Source organism: Perissodus microlepis, unplaced genomic scaffold, assembly GCF_051167445.1.
Source record: "Perissodus microlepis isolate ML-2025 ecotype Zambia unplaced genomic scaffold, ASM5116744v1 scaffold_35, whole genome shotgun sequence".
Taxonomy (NCBI): Eukaryota; Metazoa; Chordata; class Actinopteri; order Cichliformes; family Cichlidae; genus Perissodus; species Perissodus microlepis.
The window spans coordinates 101,326-123,276 of NW_028182057.1; the positions used below are offsets into that span (position 1 = coordinate 101,326).

A 21,951-nucleotide genomic window follows, 5' to 3' on the forward strand; every position below is an offset into this window, starting at 1 on the left:
CCTTAATACACATACATACATATACATACATAAACTTGAAATGAATTAATCCACCTGTTCACAGGAGATCACAGGAAGATGACACCAAACATCAGAAGATCTTATTGTGCGCTACAGTAAAAGGGTGGTTTCTTGGGGCTAAAAGCACATAATAAACTACAGCAGAAGCTCACATAAAGCAGGAAATAAGCAGGCAGCACTTGATCTGCTAATGCACGTTTCACACTTTTATTGTTGCCTCATTCACTAACAGTTCAATGGTGCAAGATTACCATACACAGAATTAGGATATCTGCATGACACATCTATGCTGTACAGCGAATGGATTATAATTATTACAAATACAGTAAACATATTTACATTTTAGTTCAAGCTCCATACAACATAGATATTTACAAAGTATGAAAATGAAACCGGTCTGACAAATAATAAACAGCGTTAATGACGTTTTTTTTTTTCTTTTCTTTTGGTGAACAAATCTGAAAGGGGGCGGGGTTAACTGATATTAATTGTCAGAGGGGGAAGGGGGAAAATATCATGGCTAGTTTTGTTTGAAAGGCATCAACAGAAAAACACACACAGAAAAAAGTGATGAGGTGAAGAAAGACACAATAAGTCTGCTGTCGTTTTAGATGTCACCAGCTACTTTGTATAGTCCTATATCTCTGATATTAGAAAAAATTAAAATGAGTTCAAATACACCTTTATTTTGATTGAGTTCAGATGGATGCCTCGCATGACTAATGAGTAGATCTCCTCCAAAAAAATAACAGACTTCTGATTCACTCAACCCGCTTTCTAATAAAGAGGAAGCACTAATGTAACTCACCTCCTCAGTCGAGGTGCAGGGGTTACATGTTAGGTCTCCTTTTCCTTCCCCCCCTCTCTTACATTCAAACCCTCTCTTAGTTCACACTAGAACAGGCCGCCACACCATCATTTGGTTTAATATGAGTGGAACAACTAAACCGCACAGACTTTAAATGATCAGTTAGTTGAACCTTTTATTAATATGTGCAAAGAGCTGCAAACTAATATTTAAACATTGCAAACAATAAATACACAATCCAAAATAAAAACACCTCTGCAAATGAAGTGGAAACGTTTGCTCTGGCAGCGCTTCGCATCAACATGTATATGAGGTACATTGCACTTTTGAGACTTGGTCTGTGCATAGGTGCATCTTTGATGTGCAGCTCAGAGATCCACAATCCAGCACGTTTCTGTTTCTCTGACCGTCAGGTTGGCTGACCCGAGGTCACGTCAGAGCTTTGTTTTCTATCTATATGTAACAGACAGTTGGTACCTCTCCTTCCACGCATTTCATACGACACAGCAGGCAGACTGCTGGTTGGTTGACCAGAGTTTTTCAATACCTTTCTGCATTAACACATCTCGAGAGGCGTAGGCGCCAAAAAGTGAATCTGAAGCCGAATGTAGCAGCTGCAGCACGGCACACAGAGCAAATATTTTCATGGGGTAGTATCAGAAATAAGACCTTTGAATATGTAGTCCCTTTAACTTCTTTCCTTCTATTAAACCATTCATTCATTCTTTTTCCTTACGTCCTTCTAACCTTTTCACTGTGTTTTCTTTGCGTCTTTACAACAAGAGTGTAAAGTTAATAGCAGTAAATGTCAAGGCTTTCTGATTCTCAGTGAGATAGAGCGAGCTAGAGGAGCAGAGAGGGATGTGTTAAATGAGGGTTAACTACCACACTCATCCCAGAACAGACTGCATGTACAAATCAAGTTCTCTCCTTAGTTCGTTTTCATCCTCCTAGTCCTCCTCCTCATCTCCTTGTAACCCTGTTAGTGAGTCAGTATTTTACTGACTCACTAACTGACACTGGCACTATCGGGGGTTTAGAGGCGGCGTATGTACACAGATTGAGGAGGATCTAAGTATGACGTGGATGACAGAGGAAATCGGGCGAGGCTCTCCTGTCAAAGTTCATTCCCACTTTGAGTTTTTGTTTCAGAGACGGTTCAGCCTGATGCAAATTCACTGCGAGAAGAAGAATACCCTATAAATCTATTAGCAGCTATAGTTTAGGTAGCAGAGCGTAAACTAACACGTCACTTGGAGATATCTGTAGATTTTTTCGTCATGATTTCAAATGTAAGCTGGCTGATTTGGTTCATTTTTGTTTTTTGTTCTAAACTGAGCAAACCTGGTCTTCTCCTGAGGACTGCTGCAGGTGTCACGCGAGCATGTTAATTTAATAAAAAACCAACAGCAAAAAAAACCCAAAATAGAATGAAACTCATTTCAGGAGACAAATAAAACCGATAGAGACATTTTCTTTTGTACAGATGATTGGCAAACGGAAAGTTTCTAAAGAGTTGTGCACACACAAGTAGACAACTACAACATGCTACTTAGTTAGGGGAGTTTGGGAATGACAACCAAGCGGAACAAAATTAGACCCAAACATTGTCATCGAAACGAAAACACAAAAAGCTGAGGGGAGGGAATAGAGAGGAGGAAAGCTGAGCTGGCAGCGGGGTTGCTGGAGGGAAGCGGGGAGGCAAAAGTTCTGTGGAACCTAAAGGTTTGAGTCGCATGAAAAGAGACTTAAGCCACAAGTCTACTTACAAGAGAAAACCATCAAGAATCACAATGATGAATAAGTTTTAACACTTGGTATTTTCTGTATTTTCAAAGGCTTTTCAGAAAGGATGGAAGCGGTGGTTTTCCCGCGTACCGCTCCGCCCGATCAGTTCTTCGTCAGGCCGCCGCGCCGCCTCGCCAGCTTAGATCTGCAGGGAGAGTTTTACGTCTATCCTGCCTCCGACGTTTTTCTCACCTTGGTGGCCAGCTCCTTCTCACGATCCACCAGCTCTCCATGTCAGCGGAATCGTAGCCGCTGCTCTCGCTCAGCCTGATGGCGCTTTCAAAGGTGGTGCTTGAGATCTGCAAGGAGATGGAGGTGGACGTGGACAGAGTGCCCCAGCTCACGCTGGGGGACAGAGACGCGCTCAGGGACTTGGTGGTGGGAGCTGTTCCCACGGGAGCCGCCTCTCCCAGCTTCTCTCTCAGCGCCAGAAGGTGACGGGTCTTTTCATCCACCTGGACGAAAGATGGGGACGAATGTGAGGTGGGGAGAAGAGGGGAGGGTTAGTCATGTAAAGTCTGTACTCTAAAAAACCCTTTTTAGAATAGCACTTTGGTCTTTGAGTTGCAGCTGCTCCATCTTCTCTAGCTCCCACTGGTGCTCTAGGATGAGGCTATCTAAGGAAAGAAGGAAACTTTGTAACAGGGCAGATATCTTTGATTGTGAAACAGAGATGGCCACAGTGCAGCAGCCCAGATTTACCAGTCAGGAGTTTTGGAGTATTCAGTCCCAAAGAGGTTCTTGAGAGAACGGGGTGGGGACAACTTGGCGTCTCGGGAGTAAAAGACCATGCAGATGTCTTTGGTGATAATGGCAGGCTGGATGCAATGGTCCAGCTGTAAAGAGGAGATAAAGGGTGTGTGTTAGACACGATGACATCAAGAGACTTAAAAACACGTAAAAAAAACAGGTACAACACGGCAGAGCAGCGGCTGACCTCCAGATACGCAGATAAGGTCATGTAGATCTTCTCTCCATAGGGAGTTACGCAGTTGAGCAGGAGGGAGTTGTGCAGGGAGCTGTCCCACACTGCCTCAAAGCGATAGAAAGTGCTGAAAAAGACAGAAAGAGGAAAAGTTAGCTTGACAGCATTATTTTTTATGAAGTCCTACTTGGTGCTAACATTACAGGGTCTCTGTTTACAGCAGTGTGTCATGTTGTTAAAAAAAGTGAGTGACGTGAGCACAGTTCTGACATATCAAGAAGTGAACGCAGTGACTGAAGCGGTGTTCACATTCATCCTTTAATCATGACAAAACGTGAGGAATTGCACTGAGGTGAGACCTTGACAACAGACAAATCAGGAGCCACAGAGTGTCAAGTGTCAGCCGACACCAATCGGGACAATGATAAGAAAGAAATTCATTTACAGACACGTGAAAAAGCAGTTTAAGGATCTGGATCTAGATTATTACACCACATCATCATTATACCTGTGATTCAGCAGCTGATGGAACCAACTTTAGCAGCAAAAACTTGAGGTAATCATTTTTTATTAGTGTTTCACAGCAGTGTGGATGGATTTCTGGCCCATTTGTCTTTACAATGTTTCTTCGGTTCATTAAAGTTTGCAGATATTTATTCATTCACAGCTTTCTTAACGTTCAATCATGTTGAAGTCTCAACTTTGAGCCACTGCAGCACCACTCTGTTGTTGCTTTGCTGCTGCGCTCTGGAGTCACTGACCCAACGATGATCTCTTTGACTCTAGAGTACTTCATGGCTCACTCAGTGACCTGGACACTTTGCAGGTTCTTTGGCAGCAAAAAAGCTCAAATAATCATCACCCGAGCAAAACCGTTGGTATGACCTGTTTGTCTGATATGCCGTGTTTGGTTTTCACCAATGTTGAAGCTGTGCATTAGGGCTTAGGTTTTCAACTTTGCAAACCTAACCCATGCTGCCATGTTGTATTTAGAGGGAAAATGGTTTCTCCTGGAAGCCTTTCCAAACAGGCCATATTTGTTGAGTCTTTTTCTAATTGCACTGCCATGAACTCCAACGTTTAGCATGCTAACTGTGGCCTGTAGAGCCTCAGATGTGTGGGGTGAATTTTCTGGGACGTCCACTCCTGGTAAGATTGGAAACAGTCTTTGAATTTTTTAACTTGCGAATAATCTTTCTTGCTGTAAAATGATGGACTTCAAAGCCTTCCCACATTCGTGGGTATCAACAACTGCTTCTCTAATCCTCACTATGTTACCACTTACCTGAATACGCCACACCAGCAAACTGACAGTAGTGGTTACACTTACTGATGATCTATTGCGTTTTGATTAGCACTTGGCTGATACTGACCCTCTTAACTAATTATGGAAATAGTCTTGGATGTACTTAGTTTTTTAAACACCACATCTGAATTTCGGCTCAGTGTTTGTTAAATAAATAATGACCTGGTATAATGTGTTATGTGTTGTTCATCTGAGGTTGCATTTACCTCATATTAAGACCTACTAAGGACCTGTTTGTTTTTTTTTAATTATGTCCTGATACATAAAACCTGAGAGCTCACATAACTGCATATGCTCAGAATATACAGCACACATGGATACAAATGACTGCCTTGCAGCAGCAATCGTAAGACCATCACTATGAGCTCTATACAAGGTTGCACTGTTCCTGTTATTAACAGCAGGGGGCACTATCAGCCACAGACTGAGAGCCAGATATGCTCTGCTGGTGCCTCATTGGCCTCATTGTTACTGAGGTAAGACTTTATAGTGAGAAACAGCTGAGGGGGAAAACATTGATCTGGAAACATCTGAGTGTTACAGAGGATATACATAGCACTATGGTTCAGTGTCACACAATCACAAACAAATACAGAAAAGTACTAAAAAGGGTGTTGCCTCCAAAGATCGCTTTTACTGGTTTGGAGCTTAGGAGGCTTAATATCGACAGGCATGAATGAAGACAGATCAGAACAGCTGTTTTATCACAGCATCCAGTACCAACACAACCATCCACACTCAAGAGCCTGTTGGCTTCAGAGTCAGCAGCTGAATGTCTAAAATATGAAATGTAATTTTTTGGTCCATCAGCTACAGCTACAGCATGAACTGCTTAAAGTGAGAAGCAGCCTAAAGCCCGACAGATTCATCTTTCCAGACTGAAAATATCTCAGAGTGAACCGAGTGGTGCGTTTTCAGTGTGATCTCACAAAGTCAAATCCCTTTAATGATGTTCTGTCCTGTCTTCCTCTATCAAACGCACACAAACACTATAAAACATTGTTTCTGTGCTTTGGGTTTGTTGTTTTCTACACAGAGGTATAGTACGACTAAACCCTAAAGGTAGGCTGCTCACCTACAACCAGCTCACGAATATCTTTCCAATGGAGCTCGCTGCCCTTCTCGTGGATGAGGGTCACTGTGATCCTCTGCTGGATCCCCTGCAGCAAACATAACAGGAGTTCAGGATCACAGTGAGCACAGCTAGAGCAACATTACGCTTTAAAAGAAGAGATTCAACTGTGCACAAAGGAAGCAGTTACCACTGTGTGAGTAATAAGAAAACAACATTGTTGGGTCTGTGTTTCCACAAGCCCCGCTAATTCTAGAGACTTATTCATCATGAAGAAAACAAGACAGTCGATCGATCAATCACTTGCACAAGGGAGGCCTGTGTCCACCACGAAAATGACCTCGACGACGACCTCCCTTGCTGCCCTTTTTATTGAGACACAGTTCACACAAAACACGTCAGAACAAAGCCACGCCCAGACAAGGCATTGTATGTATATGTGTGAACTTCTGTATTTAAGTAAGAATGTGTGTGTGTGTGTGTGTGTGTGTGTGTGTGTGTGTGTGTGTGTGTGTGTGTGTGTGTGTGTGTGTGTGTGTGTGTTCTCCTGCTGATCAAAGGGTCATATAGCATAAAAGCAGGAGGAACATCCTTGGTCATAAAGAGGGTAGTCTCCCCCACACCCTAGATGGTTCACCCTAGATAACACAGTGAAGCCATACAAAGGGGAGGAAGTTTACCAACATCAAACAGAGCTTCACAAGGATGTTCCTGTGATTAAAAACACTACTGCCCCCCATCCAGATTCTCGAGAATCTGGGGAGGGGAGGACAGAAAGAATTCCTTAAAACAATCTACAAATGGTAAACATAAAAATGACAAACATTTAACAATTCACTCTAACAAACATGTGCACCAATCCTGTACCTGGTGCAGCAGGTAGGTACCATGGCAGAGCAGGCCTCCACTGTGATCCACGATGGCTGGGATGTACCTGTGCATGGAGGGAGGAGGTGACACAACATCCCAAATGATAATATTCTTCGTGGAGATAATTTTTATGGTTCCTTTAAAGCTTGTGCGTGAATATAACACTCCAGGTGGATACTCACTCTCCAGTGGGCTCCAGCTCGCTGATCTCAAACCAGACCAGCAGGTCGTACTTGCTGACACACTGACCCAGGTTGGATTTGGTGATGGTGTTCAACTTGGAGGCTGCAACTGGCACACACACACACACACACACACACACACACACACACACACACACACACACACACACACACACACACACACACAGAAGCTCAACGTTATCAAGCTGGAATTTGTCTGCATTTAAGAGAAGATGAATAAAAGTGAGGAGTATTTACTACATTCTTTGGGTGACTAAATGGAGGATGGATAGGTGACGTGAAAACACTACCAGTGGCAGCACCCTGCTGTCTCACACATCGGGATCACGGTCCTGTTGAAACGGGCTAATCGCTAAAGCTCACAGTTGCATTCGTCTATACTCAATATGATAGAGAGGAATGTTATTACACTTGAAAACTGCTCTATTCACGTCTTCTTTGGTGTGAATGATATGTCATTGACCCTGAAGTTGTCTCCTCAGGACAGTTTCTAAGCAACGGATGGGAATAGGATAGTACTTCCTGGATGCTGTTGGAGGACTGTTGACATAATAAAAATACATTTTATTTATATATGCATATAAAATTAGCCAATGTGATTAGAATACAATCGTCTACACATTTCTAACAAAATCTGCTGCATTAAATATGAATTATCACTGCATGACTGGATCTGCTGTTTGACCCCCACCAACCTGTTCACGTCCTGGCCATGGAGGTGCAGCGAGTGCTGCTGGTAGTGGCCGAACACTTCAAACACGACGGGCTTGCTCTTGATGTGCTCAATAAAAGACTTTGTAACTTTGACAGAAATCTGTTCCAACAGATAAAAAAAAAGGGTTTGACAAACTGAGTTGGAATAAAATCGTTGAAGCACAGTTAGTGTGTGTAGGTGCAGATGTGTGTGTGCACCCACATTCTGGACGTGGTAAAAGCCCGGAGGAGCTCCTTTGCCAGTGTTTTTCAGAGGCTTGGTGGAAAAAGCCTCATTGTGACGGTGCAAGAAACTGAGGGGTTCATTCTGGTTCATCACATTGGTGATCACAGCACCACAGGGAACTGTGCTGTCCCCTCTTCTCTTCACCCTGTACACCTCTGACGTCTGCTACAACTCTGAATCTCAGACGTTTGTGGACGACACAGCCATCATGGGGTGTATCTAGGATGACCAGGAAGAGGAGTACAGGAGTCTGGTGAGAAACGTCATTACATGAAGTCCCACAAACCACCTGCAACTCAACACTTCAAAGACCAAGCAACTGGTTGTGGACTTCGGGAGGTCCAGACCGGGTCCACTGACAGTTCAGATAGAGAGAGAGGAGGTGGAGGTGGAGGTGGTCAACAAGTACAAGTACCTCGGGCTGTGGGTGGACAACAAACTGGACTGGTCATGCAACACACAGCACCTGTATAAAAAAGGCCAAAGCAGACTGTACTTCCTCAGCAGACTGAGGTCTTTCAACATCTGCAGGAAACTCCTGAGGTTGCCGGAGGACTATTCTATGCTGTGGTGTGCTGGGGAAGCAGCACTGTGGTTGGCATGAAGCTGGACACTCTGGTGACAGTGGCAGAGAAGAGGACATTAAAGAAAATGCGGGACATTATGGACAATGCTGGGCATCCTCTGCATATGTTCATAAACAACCAAAGGAGTCTGCTCAGCGACAGGTTGGTCTAGGACCAACAGACTTAAAAACTCCTTTGTCCCACACGCCATCAAACTGGTTAATTCCTCGCTGGAGGGGAGAGGGAGGGGAAACAGGAGGACAAAGGAGGGCAGGAACAACTAAGCTGTAGTGTTGTCTCACTGTGCAACAGACTTTAGCTGTCTTCATCTCATTAATGAGTACATTTCACTATTATTCCTATTATATATTCTGTATTTATAAATGTGTATATGTGCTATATTTTTCTGCTTATGCTCATACTCTCATTCCCCTTTACTTGATATTCTAACTCTGTAATATGCAACTTCTGTCAGTGTTCTGATACTGGAAACTGAATTTCCCGGAGGAACCACCCGAGGGATTAATAACGTTCTATCTAATCTACATCGACAACAGAAAAAGAAAATCTGCTGCTTGCAACAGCATTGTGTTAGAAGCATTTTTACTGGAGTGAATGCATTTAACTGTACTTGCATCATCTGTTAAAAGTACTTATATATTGCAATAAGACTGCAAAAAGCAAAGGGGACTGAATTCTATAGTATGTGGTATGTGTATAAGGTGACACATGTATGCAGTTTCCTGCCATTAGTGTAATGTAAACTTGGAATCATCACATATCTACAGGTATTTGTACTGAATGAAATGAGCTGTGGTGATTAAAAGCATCAGCAAAAGCATACTTACTAGTGGCCTTTTCTTCTTAGGTCTGGATCTTGATGCTTCTGGGACTGAAGATCACAGCCAAGTCACCAGTTTCATAAACAATAAACAAACAAAAAGCAAATAAACAAAACACTTTCAGAGATCGCACAACTTTTGTTTTCATCTGCATATGATAATGTTCCTTGAATCGAATCTACCATACACTACCATACACACTCTACTACAGTGTATCAAACTATTCTAAATACTTCCACAAACAATGACATACCCATCTTTGTCTTTTTGTGGCTTTCACCAAAAACTCTCCCCCTGGTGGATCCTGTGTTGACGTATGTGATTTTAGGAGAAAAACAAAAACAAAATCATTTTAAATGGTTACATTAAATGTAATCATATCAACATTCAATAGATTTGACTGTACATGTATCAACTGGTGTAAAATACATGTTCCTTGATCCTTGGTCAGGGAACATAAATTACTGTTGTTTCAGCCATCAGGTACTCCTCTAAAATTCAGCCTGGACTCCAAATATAAAGCATACAATACATACAAACATACAAATCACCTTTGCTGGTCTTGTTGCCTGCGTGCTCCACTTGCCCCTCTGAAGTGCTCAGTGGGTCATCCTGTCCCTTGTTGAGCTCAATCTTCTCCATCACATTCCTCACTTCCTCCACCTGCGTGGTCCTCACCTCCCGTGGCTCCATAATCGTTGCCTCCTCCTGGTTGTTGATCATTCGAGTTAGTTTACACAATGGGTCAAACTTTGAACTTTATCCTGCTTTACGCCTCCTGGTTTGTAGCAGACTAAGTATATATGACGTATGAAAGGGAACAGAGTGGAGTTAAAGTGTGAGGGTGAAGGAGAAGATGTTGTGACTCAGTGATGATGATGATGATGATGACCAAACGTCAGTCTACTGGAAGTGCAAAATGCTACAGACCCCTGACTCCACCAAAACATCGTGCTTAAGACTACATACCTTTTCTTCAAGGCCCGTGTACAATGTGCTCTTTAAACAAACTAAAGTAAAATGTGATCATTTCTGCCCAGATTACTAACATTTAAATATCCACAAAGGTTCCGATGCAACGTTATCTATACCCATCACTATTTTATTAAGCTACACCATCACTTGATTTTATGCCATTTACAGTGTGTAAGTACTTTAATACTACTTTAATTAACATAGATTCTCATTCACACATCACATGTATCAGTTACACATCACATGTATCAGTTACACATCACATGTATCAGTTACACATCACATGTATCAGTTACACATATATCAATGAAGGAAGAAAACAGGCACAAACAGATTGTCAGTTGTCTAAGTAGCTGCAATCTGCAGATCAGTCTTTTGATAACTTTGCTTTCTTTCTATCTTTAAGCGTGATAGCAGCAAAAGTGGCTGTCACTCAAGATTTGGAAAGGAAAAATAAGCCACCATATGTTGTTAACTACTGCTGAGGAAGAAACCAACACTTATAAATGATGTGCTGCTTATGTGAAAATGGGAGAAGGATTGATGATTGAATTTCTGTTTTTACAGTAAAATGGTCTTCTAACAGGTAAACATAAGAAAATATTTTTAGACACTAAACATAAATCATAACTTTAAAACTGCAGGATCTGAATCTTACCTTTACAAAGGTACTCATAACATCAGCCCATCCTCTGAAGGGATTCCTGAACATAGGCTGTTAGTCTGCAGCCAGGGGTTAATATTTCATATCCGAGTTCTCCTTTTTTGCTCTTCTTCCCAAGAAGCAGTGCTGGTTTGTAGCCAAGGGCATGGAGTTTTTCAAGCTGCAATAAAGCATGATATTTATATTTATTGGACAGCCTGAGGCGTTCTTCAGTAAACTGGACTACCCCACAGCAGAGCTGGACTGGGACAAAAAATCAGCCCGGGCATTTTGACTAGAGACCAGCCCACCAGGTATTATAGGAAAAACCATAAAGCCTTTGAATGAAAACAAACGTCGTTGTGACAGTGATGTACACTGTCTTGTTGGTACATATGTATCAATCTAATAAACTTAAACCTACACCATCCTCCCTATTCTGCTATTCTAAACAGTACTTAGCCGAAACCCAAAGACTGCTTGGTTGAGTTAACTTCCTGAACTATCTACAACATATGGTGGAAACCTGAAATTAAGACAGAGAAGACTAGAGGTGAGACATGACCATTACTGAATATTAAAAATAATAAATGACAGATTTAGTGATATTTTCATCAACTATTTATTTACCACAAACCTGTTTCTCCATCACCTGTTCAGCTCTGATGATTCAGTAAGGACATCTCCTGGTTTCATCTTCATGTTTCCCTCTCACCAGATAACCAAACCGATATCATGACCAGCAGCTTTTACAGCTGTGGCTCCAACAAACATCAGCTGATACTAGAAAGTAATATTAAATAAATTCTAACAACAGCTTATCAAGTTTAAAGGCGCTTCTGCTGTTTAACGCGACCTCCGCTAGTTTCCTCTTTCTGGCGCAAAGCGGGAGATAAACAAGCAAGAGAGACGGGACTTGTGGCAGAAACGCCGATCAGCTGATCATTGATCAGTTTCATGATTGAAGTAGCAGCAGGAGAGGGAGGGGGGAGAGTGAGAGAAGAAGAGGCAGCTGACAGCGTAAAGACACAGAATAACTCCAGCTTTGTGTCTTTTTTTTATTGTAGCTGAAGTACGGGACAAATCGCGTTTATTTTCAGCTCAATACAAAACGCATAATATTAACTCTGAATACCAGAGGATTCCGTTTTTTATGGCACGGTTGGCAACTCTACTAACTAACCTTATGAATAAAATAAAGTTCACCAGTAACATCATAGCACCCACCCAACTGTACAGAAACTCCATCATGCTAGCTAGTACACAGTACCAGTTATTGTAACTGACTGTAGCACAACGTTAGCACAAGTTAGCACAACGAAAATAAACTACACCTAAACTTGGTTTGACCCAGATAGACTGCAGGTCATAACTTCTTACCTGAAGCTCATTTCACCTGACAGTCGGACTGGCGGCCGCCTTGGGTCTCTCCACCTCCGCCACCCCTTTCCCCCATCCACCTGCTGGCCTCCACCACTTGCTAATTTTACTGAATCCGTGTAAGCTCCACCATAGCCACTACCAAACAATTGAGTTATTTTTACATCTGTCCAATCCGCCACCTTTCACTGTTTACACGGTTACGAAAAAAAGACAACAACAAAACATTGGCCCATTTAAAACGAAAAATGACCATCGGCCCACCGGGCAAATGCCCAGTATGCCCGATGGCCAGTCCAGCTATGCTGATGGGGACTGTGAGGGTTTGTAGTTAAATTCCTGCTCTTACAGGATCAGTGAGTGTCTGTTTAAAGATTATTAACATACTTTTACATCACTATGGAACACCAGCATTTCTGCAGAGGACAGAACCCCCTGCCTTAATCTACCATGATGCTCTGTGCTATGTTGTCATGGCAATATGAAGTCAAATAAATACAAATGTAGAAAAATGCACATTTAAAGGAGGACAAGAAGACAGGCAACTGGAAGAGCTTTTGAAGCAGGAAAACTTTTCTGGATTTCTCTTAATTTAACTGGAAATTTTGCTAATACAAGTCAAGGAGGAAACAAGGAGGCAGGTTGGATTATATTTGAGGACAGGACGCATGAAGGAGAAGCATGAGGAGAGAGAAACAGCAGAGCGATGGTGAAGAGCTAATCGTGGATCAAGTCGAAGAAGCAAGCATCAAAACTGTGAGTAAACATAACACACAAAGAGTTAAAAATTACTGTGCTGATTAAGGAAACATTAAATTTGGTTAGTTTGGGGTCTCGAGCTTCAGGTTTGTGGCTTCAGTTACTCTCAAAATTGAGGAAAGACAAAAAATGTTTCTTTTGAAAGGTTGTTGGAGGATTCTTAGTGTAAGAAATATCTGGGTGTTCATCTGCTTTTATTTAAAAAAAAAAAAAAGTTGAATTTTATTTAGTCACATTGGAAAGGGAAAATTGGAGGATCAGGACAATAACGTGGCCAAATTTACTGTTTCCTTAATCAGAACAATAATTTTGATCTGAACTAGAAATGTTGAAATGGGTTATTTTCTTTCTTCTCTACTGATCACTGTGTTACATGTTTAGTTACTTGTCAGTCTACATAGTTAATGGTACTTTTAAAAAAATGCAGTTTATTCTTAATTTTGTAGAAAAAGGCTCTGCACCTGTGAAAAACAAATCCAAACCCCCCAAATCACTGTAGATCAGAGTAGCTAAGCTCTGGTTAACTGCAATTATATTACAGGAGATTAAAAATATTAGGATGATTGAAAGAAACAAAGATTGCTTTAATGTCTGAAGATTTGACTTTCTTATTGAAAGAGACGAAAACTAATCCATGTGTGACACTGAGAAAAAACTAAAAGCTAAAAAGATCTGGAGGTCCAACTGTTGTTATACAAATGTGCAAACTTGATTTAATGACATTAGAAAGAAAAAATGGGATGTTTAAAAAGGTAATATATAAAAATGATTTTTATATTACTTGAAAAAATGATGTTGGTTAGTGCAGCTGTATTTGGAAAAACTGCTGGGTCACTAGTAAGATGAGATTTAATGTGATAAACTGAGGGAAGGTAATATAATCTGCACACTCGCTATTATTGTTGTAATCCACACACCGCCATTATTGTTGCATCCATACACCAGCAAATATTTTATCAAAATTAATCATAATTGGTGATCAATGCAAGTTTTAAGCAATTATATTTATTTGCATTCAAAACCAATTTACAAAATTTAAAAAAGAATCTTGTTTTTTTTTAAGAAAAAAAGACGTTTCTAACTGACTTCAGTTAGCTGAGCTGTAGAGGAGATTGATGAGCACGCAATAAAGTGAACTTGTTAGGGAGAGATTGCAATCAACTCAAATTTTGATGATAGACACAGATAAAAATGAGCATTTTTTTAGACACTGGTGTGTGGACCAATCACATGATTATAAACCAGGTGAAAATTGACTTCAAACTTTTGAGCTATAGTGTAAATTGATTACAATGATAGCGTATAGTTATCTATTACAGAAGAATGTATAGAAGTATGAGGACAGAAAGACACTGTTAAAAAGCTATGAGCTGTCTTGATGCAGAGAAAGTGGAGTTTGTCATCCTGGAGCTGCTGCCAAGATGAATGATGCTCTGCCTCTGTGCTCAAGTTCAGACATAGGCTTTAAGCAACCATGAGCCACTGATAAGCGTGATAGATTAATAAGCATGTATAAAGTGGACTTGTTAAACAGCTCTGATAGGAGAAAGTCAATGAGCACGCAATAAAGTGGACTTGTTAGGGACAGTTTACCATCAGCCTTGATAAAGTTGAACTTATTTTGTATTGAAAGACAGACTTTAAAGTAGATTCTTATTTGAAACTGGTGATAAAATCCAGGTCAGACACAGTTACATACAAGCATACAGTACACACTACTGCTCAAAGGTCAGAGGTCAGTTAGAAAAGTCCCTGCTTTTAATAGAAAATTGGCTTTAATGTAACATCACATGAAGGTTATCAGTAATGTTTCACAGCTTTAATCAAATCCTTCATCATCCATAATTGTGATGGAAAAATGTCTGCAAGCGTGCAGGAGCCCATTTTTAGAGACAATCATTCCTGTGTTATAATGTTCATTGAAGTTTATCAGGTCAGACGACCAACAGATGATAAGAAATATAATCTTACTAATTATTAGAGTTGAAAAGTACTTTGCTAAGCAAAATTCAATGAGGTTAGGCTGGAGATTGAGACGTTAACATAAAAGGTTCAGTTGGTGATGCATGAAAGAAAATAATTTTCTTCTAAAAATCTATTGGAGAATTCTGATTGTAAGAAATGAAAAATATTCAAAGACTGAAACTGTTGAAAAAAGTGAAGGTTTTGTGCAGCCGGGTGTTGCAGCCCCTTTAGAGGAAAATGTAAACTTGGTTTCATGAGGTTAAAAACAAACACTGGGATGATTCAGACACATTTATTGTTTCTTTAATCACCACAATAGTTTCAGTTTGTGCAAAAATCTTTAAAAAGCTGTTTTGAGTGATAAGTTAGGCTTTAATGTGTTAAGCTTGCATTAGATAAGACAATGTACCACCCCATATGGAAAAGAAATAGTAAAAACTTATATGTGATTACTCATGAAAGTGGCCACTTTCTCATTACTTTCATATATTGTTTTAGTAAGTATCCAAAACATACAAGTTTCATTATATAATTTTTCAAGGGATCTTATATCTGTTTTCACTCTTATCTACTTTTCATACAAGTTTCACACAAGACAGATACAAACTTTATAAGATTTATATATATCTTTTCCATATGGGACTGAACACAGGAGGGATTATTGCTGAAAATGGGTCTCTGAACACCTCTGTAGATATTCTATTAAAAATCATTGATGATTTGTGATCAGTGTTAATATTAAGCATTTATATGATTATTTTGATAAATTGCTGTGATTCAATCTGAAACCAAATTTGAGTCTATTCTGAAAACAAGACATTTCTAATTCACCTCAGACTTTTGAGCTGTAGTCTACATTGTAATGATAGTGTATGGTTATTGATTAGAGCAGATGATATGAGACTATCAGGAGAGACTGTTAAAAAGCTATGAGCTGTCTTGATGCAGAGAAAGTGGAGTTTGTCATCCTGGAGCTGCTGCCAAGATGAATGATGCTCTGCCTCTGTGCTCAAGTTCAGACATAGGCTTTAAGCAACCATGAGCCACTGATAAGCGTGATAGATAAATAAGCATGTATAAAGTGGACTTGTTAAACAGCACTGATAGGAGAAAGTCAATGAGCACGCAATAAAGTGGACTTGTTAGGGACAGTTTACCATCAGCCTTGATAAAGTTTAACTTATTTTGTATTGAAAGACAGACTTTAAAGTAGATTCTTATTTGAAACTGGTGATAAAATCCAGGTCAGATACAGTTACATACAAGCATACAGTACACACTACTGCTCAAAGGTCAGAGGTCAGTTAGAAAAGTCCCTGCTTTTAATAGAAAATTGGCTTTAATGTAACATCACATGAAGGTTATCAGTAATGTTTCACAGCTTTAGTCAAATCCTTCATCATCCATAATTGTGATGGAAAAATGTCTGCAAGCGTGCAGGAGCCCATTTATAGAGACAATCAGTCCTGTGTTATAATGTTCATTGAAGTTTATCAGGTCAGACGACCAACAGATGATAAGAAATATAATCTTACTAATTATTAGAGTTGAAAAGTACTTTGCTAAGCAAAATTCAATGAGGTTAGGCTTGAGCTTGAGACGTTAACATAAAAGGTTCAGTTGGTGATGCATGAAAGAAAATAATTTTCTTCTAAAAATCTATTGGAGAATTCTGATTGTAAGAAATGAAAAATATTCAAAGACTGAAACTGTTAAAAAAAAGTGAAGGTTTTGTGCAGCCGGGTGTTGCAGCCCCTTTAGAGGAAAATGTAAACTTGGTTTCATGAGGTTAAAAACAAACACTGGGATGATCCAGACACATTTATTGTTTCTTTAATCACCACAATAGTTTCAGTTTGTGCAAAAATCTTTAAAAAGCTGTTTTGAGTGATAAGTTAGGCTTTAATGTGTTAAGCTTGCATTAGATAAGACAATGTACCACTGAACACAGGAGGGATTATTGCTGAAAATGGGTCTCTGAACACCTCTGTAGATATTCTATTAAAAATCATTGATGATTTGTGGTCAGTGTTAATATTAAGCATTTATATGATTCTTTTGATAAATTGCTGTGATTCAATCTGAAACCAAATTTGAGTCTATTCTGAAAACAAGACATTTCTAATTCACCTCAGACTTTTGAGCTGTAGTCTACATTGTAATGATAGTGTATGGTTATTGATTAGAGCAGATGATATGAGACTATCAGGAGAGACTGTTAAAAAGCTATGAGCTGTCTTGATGCAGAGAAAGTGGAGTTTGTCATCCTGGAGCTGCTGCCAAGATGAATGATGCTCTGCCTCTGTGCTCAAGTTCAGACATAGGCTTTAAGCAACCATGAGCCACTGATAAGCGTGATAGATAAATAAGCATGTATAAAGTGGACTTGTTAAACAGCTCTGATAGGAGAAAGTCAATGAGCACGCAATAAAGTGGACTTGTTAGGGACAGTTTACCATCAGCCTTGATAAAGTTGAACTTATTTTGTATTGAAAGACAGACTTTAAAGTAGATTCTTATTTGAAACTGGTGATAAAATCCAGGTCAGATACAGTTACATACAAGCATACAGTACACACTACTGCTCAAAGGTCAGAGGTCAGTTAGAAAAGTCCCTGCTTTTAATAGAAAATTGGCTTTAATGTAACATCACATGAAGGTTATCAGTAATGTTTCACAGCTTTAGTCAAATCCTCCATCATCCATAATTGTGATGGAAAAATGTCTGCAAGCGTGCAGGAGCCCATTTATAGAGACAATCAGTCCTGTGTTATAATGTTCATTGAAGTTTATCAGGTCAGACGACCAACAGATGATAAGAAATATAATCTTACTAATTATTAGAGTTGAAAAGTACTTTGCTAAGCAAAATTCAATGAGGTTAGGCTTGAGCTTGAGACGTTAACATAAAAGGTTCAGTTGGTGATGCATGAAAGAAAATAATTTTCTTCTAAAAATCTATTGGAGAATTCTGATTGTAAGAAATGAAAAATATTCAAAGACTGAAACTGTTGAAAAAAGTGAAGGTTTTGTGCAGCCGGGTGTTGCAGCCCCTTTAGAGGAAAATGTAAACTTGGCTTCATGAGATTAAAAACAAACACTGGGATGATCCAGACACATTTATTGTTTCTTTAATCACCACAATAGTTTCAGTTTGTGCAAAAATCTTTAAAAAGCTGTTTTGAGTGATAAGTTAGGCTTTAATGTGTTAAGCTTGCATTAGATAAGACAATGTACCACCCCATATGGAAAAGAAATAGTAAAAACTTATATGTGATTACTCATGAAAGTGGCCACTTTCATGAGTAAATCATATAAGGCTTACATGATTTACTCATGAAAGTGGCCACTTTCTCATTACTTTCATATATTGTTTTAGTAAGTATCCAAAACATACAAGTTTCATTATATAATTTTTCAAGGGATCTTATATCTGTTTTCACTCTTATCTGCTTTTCATACAAGTTTCGCACAAGACAGATACAAACTTTATAAGATTTATATATATCTTTTCCATATGGGACTGAACACAGGAGGGATTATTGCTGAAAATGGGTCTCTGAACACCTCTGTAGATATTCTATTAAAAATCACTGATGATTTGTGGTCAGTGTTAATATTAAGCATTTATATGATTATTTTGATAAATTGCTGTGATTCAATCTGAAACCAAATTTGAGTCTATTCTGAAAACAAGACATTTCTAATTCACCTCAGACTTTTGAGCTGTAGTCTACATTGTAATGATAGTGTATGGTTATTGATTAGAGCAGATGATATGAGACTATCAGGAGAGACTGTTAAAAAGCTATGAGCTGTCTTGATGCAGAGAAAGTGGAGTTTGTCATCCTGGAGCTGCTGCCAAGATGAATGATGCTCTGCCTCTGTGCTCAAGTTCAGACATAGGCTTTAAGCAACCATGAGCCACTGATAAGCGTGATAGATTAATAAGCATGTATAAAGTGGACTTGTTAAACAGCTCTGATAGGAGAAAGTCAATGAGCACGCAATAAAGTGGACTTGTTAGGGACAGTTTACCATCAGCCTTGATAAAGTTGAACTTATTTTGTATTGAAAGACAGACTTTAAAGTAGATTCTTATTTGAAACTGGTGATAAAATCCAGGTCAGACACAGTTACATACAAGCATACAGTACACACTACTGCTCAAAGGTCAGAGGTCAGTTAGAAAAGTCCCTGCTTTTAATAGAAAATTGGCTTTAATGTAACATCACATGAAGGTTATCAGTAATGTTTCACAGCTTTAATCAAATCCTTCATTATCCATAATTGTGATGGAAAAATGTCTGCAAGCGTGCAGGAGCCCATTTATAGAGACAATCAGTCCTGTGTTATAATGTTCATTGAAGTTTATCAGGTCAGACGACCAACAGATGATAAGAAATATAATCTTACTAATTATTAGAGTTGAAAAGTACTTTGCTAAGCAAAATTCAATGAGGTTAGGCTTGAGCTTGAGACGTTAACATAAAAGGTTCAGTTGGTTATGCATGAAAGAAAATAATTTTCTTCTACAAATCTATTGGAGAATTCTTATTGTAAGAAATGAAAAATATTCAAAGACTGAAACTGTTGAAAAAAGTGAAGGTTTTGTGCAGCCGGGTGTTGCAGCCCCTTTAGAGGAAAATGTAAACTTGGTTTCATGAGGTTAAAAACAAACACTGGGATGATCCAGACACATTTATTGTTTCTTTAATCACCACAATAGTTTCAGTTTGTGCAAAAATCTTTAAAAAGCTGTTTTGAGTGATAAGTTAGGCTTTAATGTGTTAAGCTTGCATTAGATAAGACAATGTACCACCCCATATGGAAAAGAAATAGTAAAAACTTATATGTGATTACTCATGAAAGTGGCCACTTTCTCATTACTTTCATATATTGTTTTAGTAAGTATCCAAAACATACAAGTTTCATTATATAATTTTTCAAGGGATCTTATATCTGTTTTCACTCTTATCTGCTTTTCATACAAGTTTCACACAAGACAGATACAAACTTTATAAGATTTATATATATCTTTTCCATATGGGACTGAACACAGGAGGGATTATTGCTGAAAATGGGTCTCTGAACACCTCTGTAGATATTCTATTAAAAATCATTCATGATTTGTGATCAGTGTTAATATTAAGCATTTATATGATTATTTTGATAAATTGCTGTGATTCAACCTGAAACCAAATTTGAGTCTATTCTGAAAACAAGACATTTCTAATTCACCTCAGACTTTTGAGCTGTAGTCTACATTGTAATGATAGTGTATGGTTATTGATTAGAGCAGATGATATGAGACTATCAGGAGAGACTGTTAAAAAGCTATGAGCTGTCTTGATGCAGAGAAAGTGGAGTTTGTCATCCTGGAGCTGCTGCCAAGATGAATGATGCTCTGCCTCTGTGCTCAAGTTCAGACATAGGCTTTAAGCAACCATGAGCCACTGATAAGCGTGATAGATTAATAAGCATGTATAAAGTGGACTTGTTAAACAGCTCTGATAGGAGAAAGTCAATGAGCACGCAATAAAGTGGACTTGTTAGGGACAGTTTACCATCAGCCTTGATAAAGTTGAACTTATTTTGTATTGAAAGACAGACTTTAAAGTAGATTCTTATTTGAAACTGGTGATAAAATCCAGGTCAGATACAGTTACATACAAGCATACAGTACACACTACTGCTCAAAGGTCAGAGGTCAGTTAGAAAAGTCCCTGCTTTTAATAGAAAATTGGCTTTAATGTAACATCACATGAAGGTTATCAGTAATGTTTCACAGCTTTAGTCAAATCCTTCATCATCCATAATTGTGATGGAAAAATGTCTGCAAGCGTGCAGGAGCCCATTTATAGAGACAATCAGTCCTGTGTTATAATGTTCATTGAAGTTTATCAGGTCAGACGACCAACAGATGATAAGAAATATAATCTTACTAATTATTAGAGTTGAAAAGTACTTTGCTAAGCAAAATTCAATGAGGTTAGGCTTGAGCTTGAGACGTTAACATAAAAGGTTCAGTTGGTGATGCATGAAAGAAAATAATTTTCTTCTAAAAGTCTGGAGAATTCTGATTGTAAGAAATGAAAAATATTCAAAGACTGAAACTGTTAAAAAAAAGTGAAGGTTTTGTGCAGCTGGGTGTTGCAGCCCCTTTAGAGGAAAATGTAAACTTGGTTTCATGAGGTTAAAAACAAACACTGGGATGATCCAGACACATTTATTGTTTCTTTAATCACCACAATAGTTTCAGTTTGTGCAAAAATCTTTAAAAAGCTGTTTTGAGTGATAAGTTAGGCTTTAATGTGTTAAGCTTGCATTAGATAAGACAATGTACCACCCCATATGGAAAAGAAATAGTAAAAACTTATATGTGATTACTCATGAAAGTGGCCACTTTCATGAGTAAATCATATAAGGCTTACATGATTTACTCATGAAAGTGGCCACTTTCTCATTACTTTCATATATTGTTTTAGTAAGTATCCAAAACATACAAGTTTCATTATATAATTTTTCAAGGGATCTTATATCTGTTTTCACTCTTATCTGCTTTTCATACAAGTTTCACACAAGACAGATACAAACTTTATAAGATTTATATATATCTTTTCCATATGGGACTGAACACAGGAGGGATTATTGCTGAAAATGGGTCTCTGAACACCTCTGTAGATATTCTATTAAAAATCATTGATGATTTGTGATCAGTGTTAATATTAAGCATTTATATGATTATTTTGATAAATTGCTGTGATTCAACCTGAAACCAAATTTGAGTCTATTCTGAAAACAAGACATTTCTAATTCACCTCAGACTTTTGAGCTGTAGTCTACATTGTAATGATAGTGTATGGTTATTGATTAGAGCAGATGATA

The 21,951-nt window shown here is 38.8% G+C and overlaps 2 protein-coding genes across 9 annotated transcripts; both read right to left on the reverse strand.

The window, feature by feature from the left end:
• Positions 1-214: 214 nt before the first annotated feature.
• On the reverse strand, positions 215-7,088 carry LOC146360538 (kinesin-like protein KIF1B; the record flags this gene model as incomplete). Its single annotated transcript, XM_084922766.1, has 5 exons — positions 215-3,453; positions 3,555-3,669; positions 5,924-6,008; positions 6,788-6,854; positions 6,973-7,088. Coding segments are annotated over 4 exons (336 nt in total), but the record flags the coding sequence as incomplete, so codon positions are not given.
• A 45-nt stretch (positions 7,089-7,133) lies between these two features.
• LOC146360539 (kinesin-like protein KIF1B) lies at positions 7,134-12,599 on the reverse strand. Of its 8 annotated transcripts, none has more exons than XM_084922768.1 (5): positions 9,893-12,599; positions 9,595-9,645; positions 7,910-9,391; positions 7,689-7,807; positions 7,134-7,533 (listed from the first exon to the last, which is right to left on the reverse strand). In XM_084922768.1, the coding sequence occupies exons 1-3, from the start codon at positions 10,062-10,064 to the stop codon at positions 9,282-9,284; spliced, it is 333 nt and encodes a 110-aa protein (XP_084778894.1). In that variant the 5' UTR covers positions 10,065-12,599; the 3' UTR covers positions 7,134-7,533; positions 7,689-7,807; positions 7,910-9,281. The 8 variants fall into 7 exon arrangements, 5 of the variants coding, with proteins under 5 accessions (XP_084778897.1, XP_084778895.1, XP_084778894.1 ...); XR_014799638.1 differs by having other exon boundaries at positions 7,134-7,807; positions 9,893-11,140; positions 12,340-12,599; XR_014799640.1 differs by having other exon boundaries at positions 7,134-7,807; positions 9,893-11,140; positions 11,612-12,599.
• Between the last annotated feature and the right edge of the window lie 9,352 nt (positions 12,600-21,951).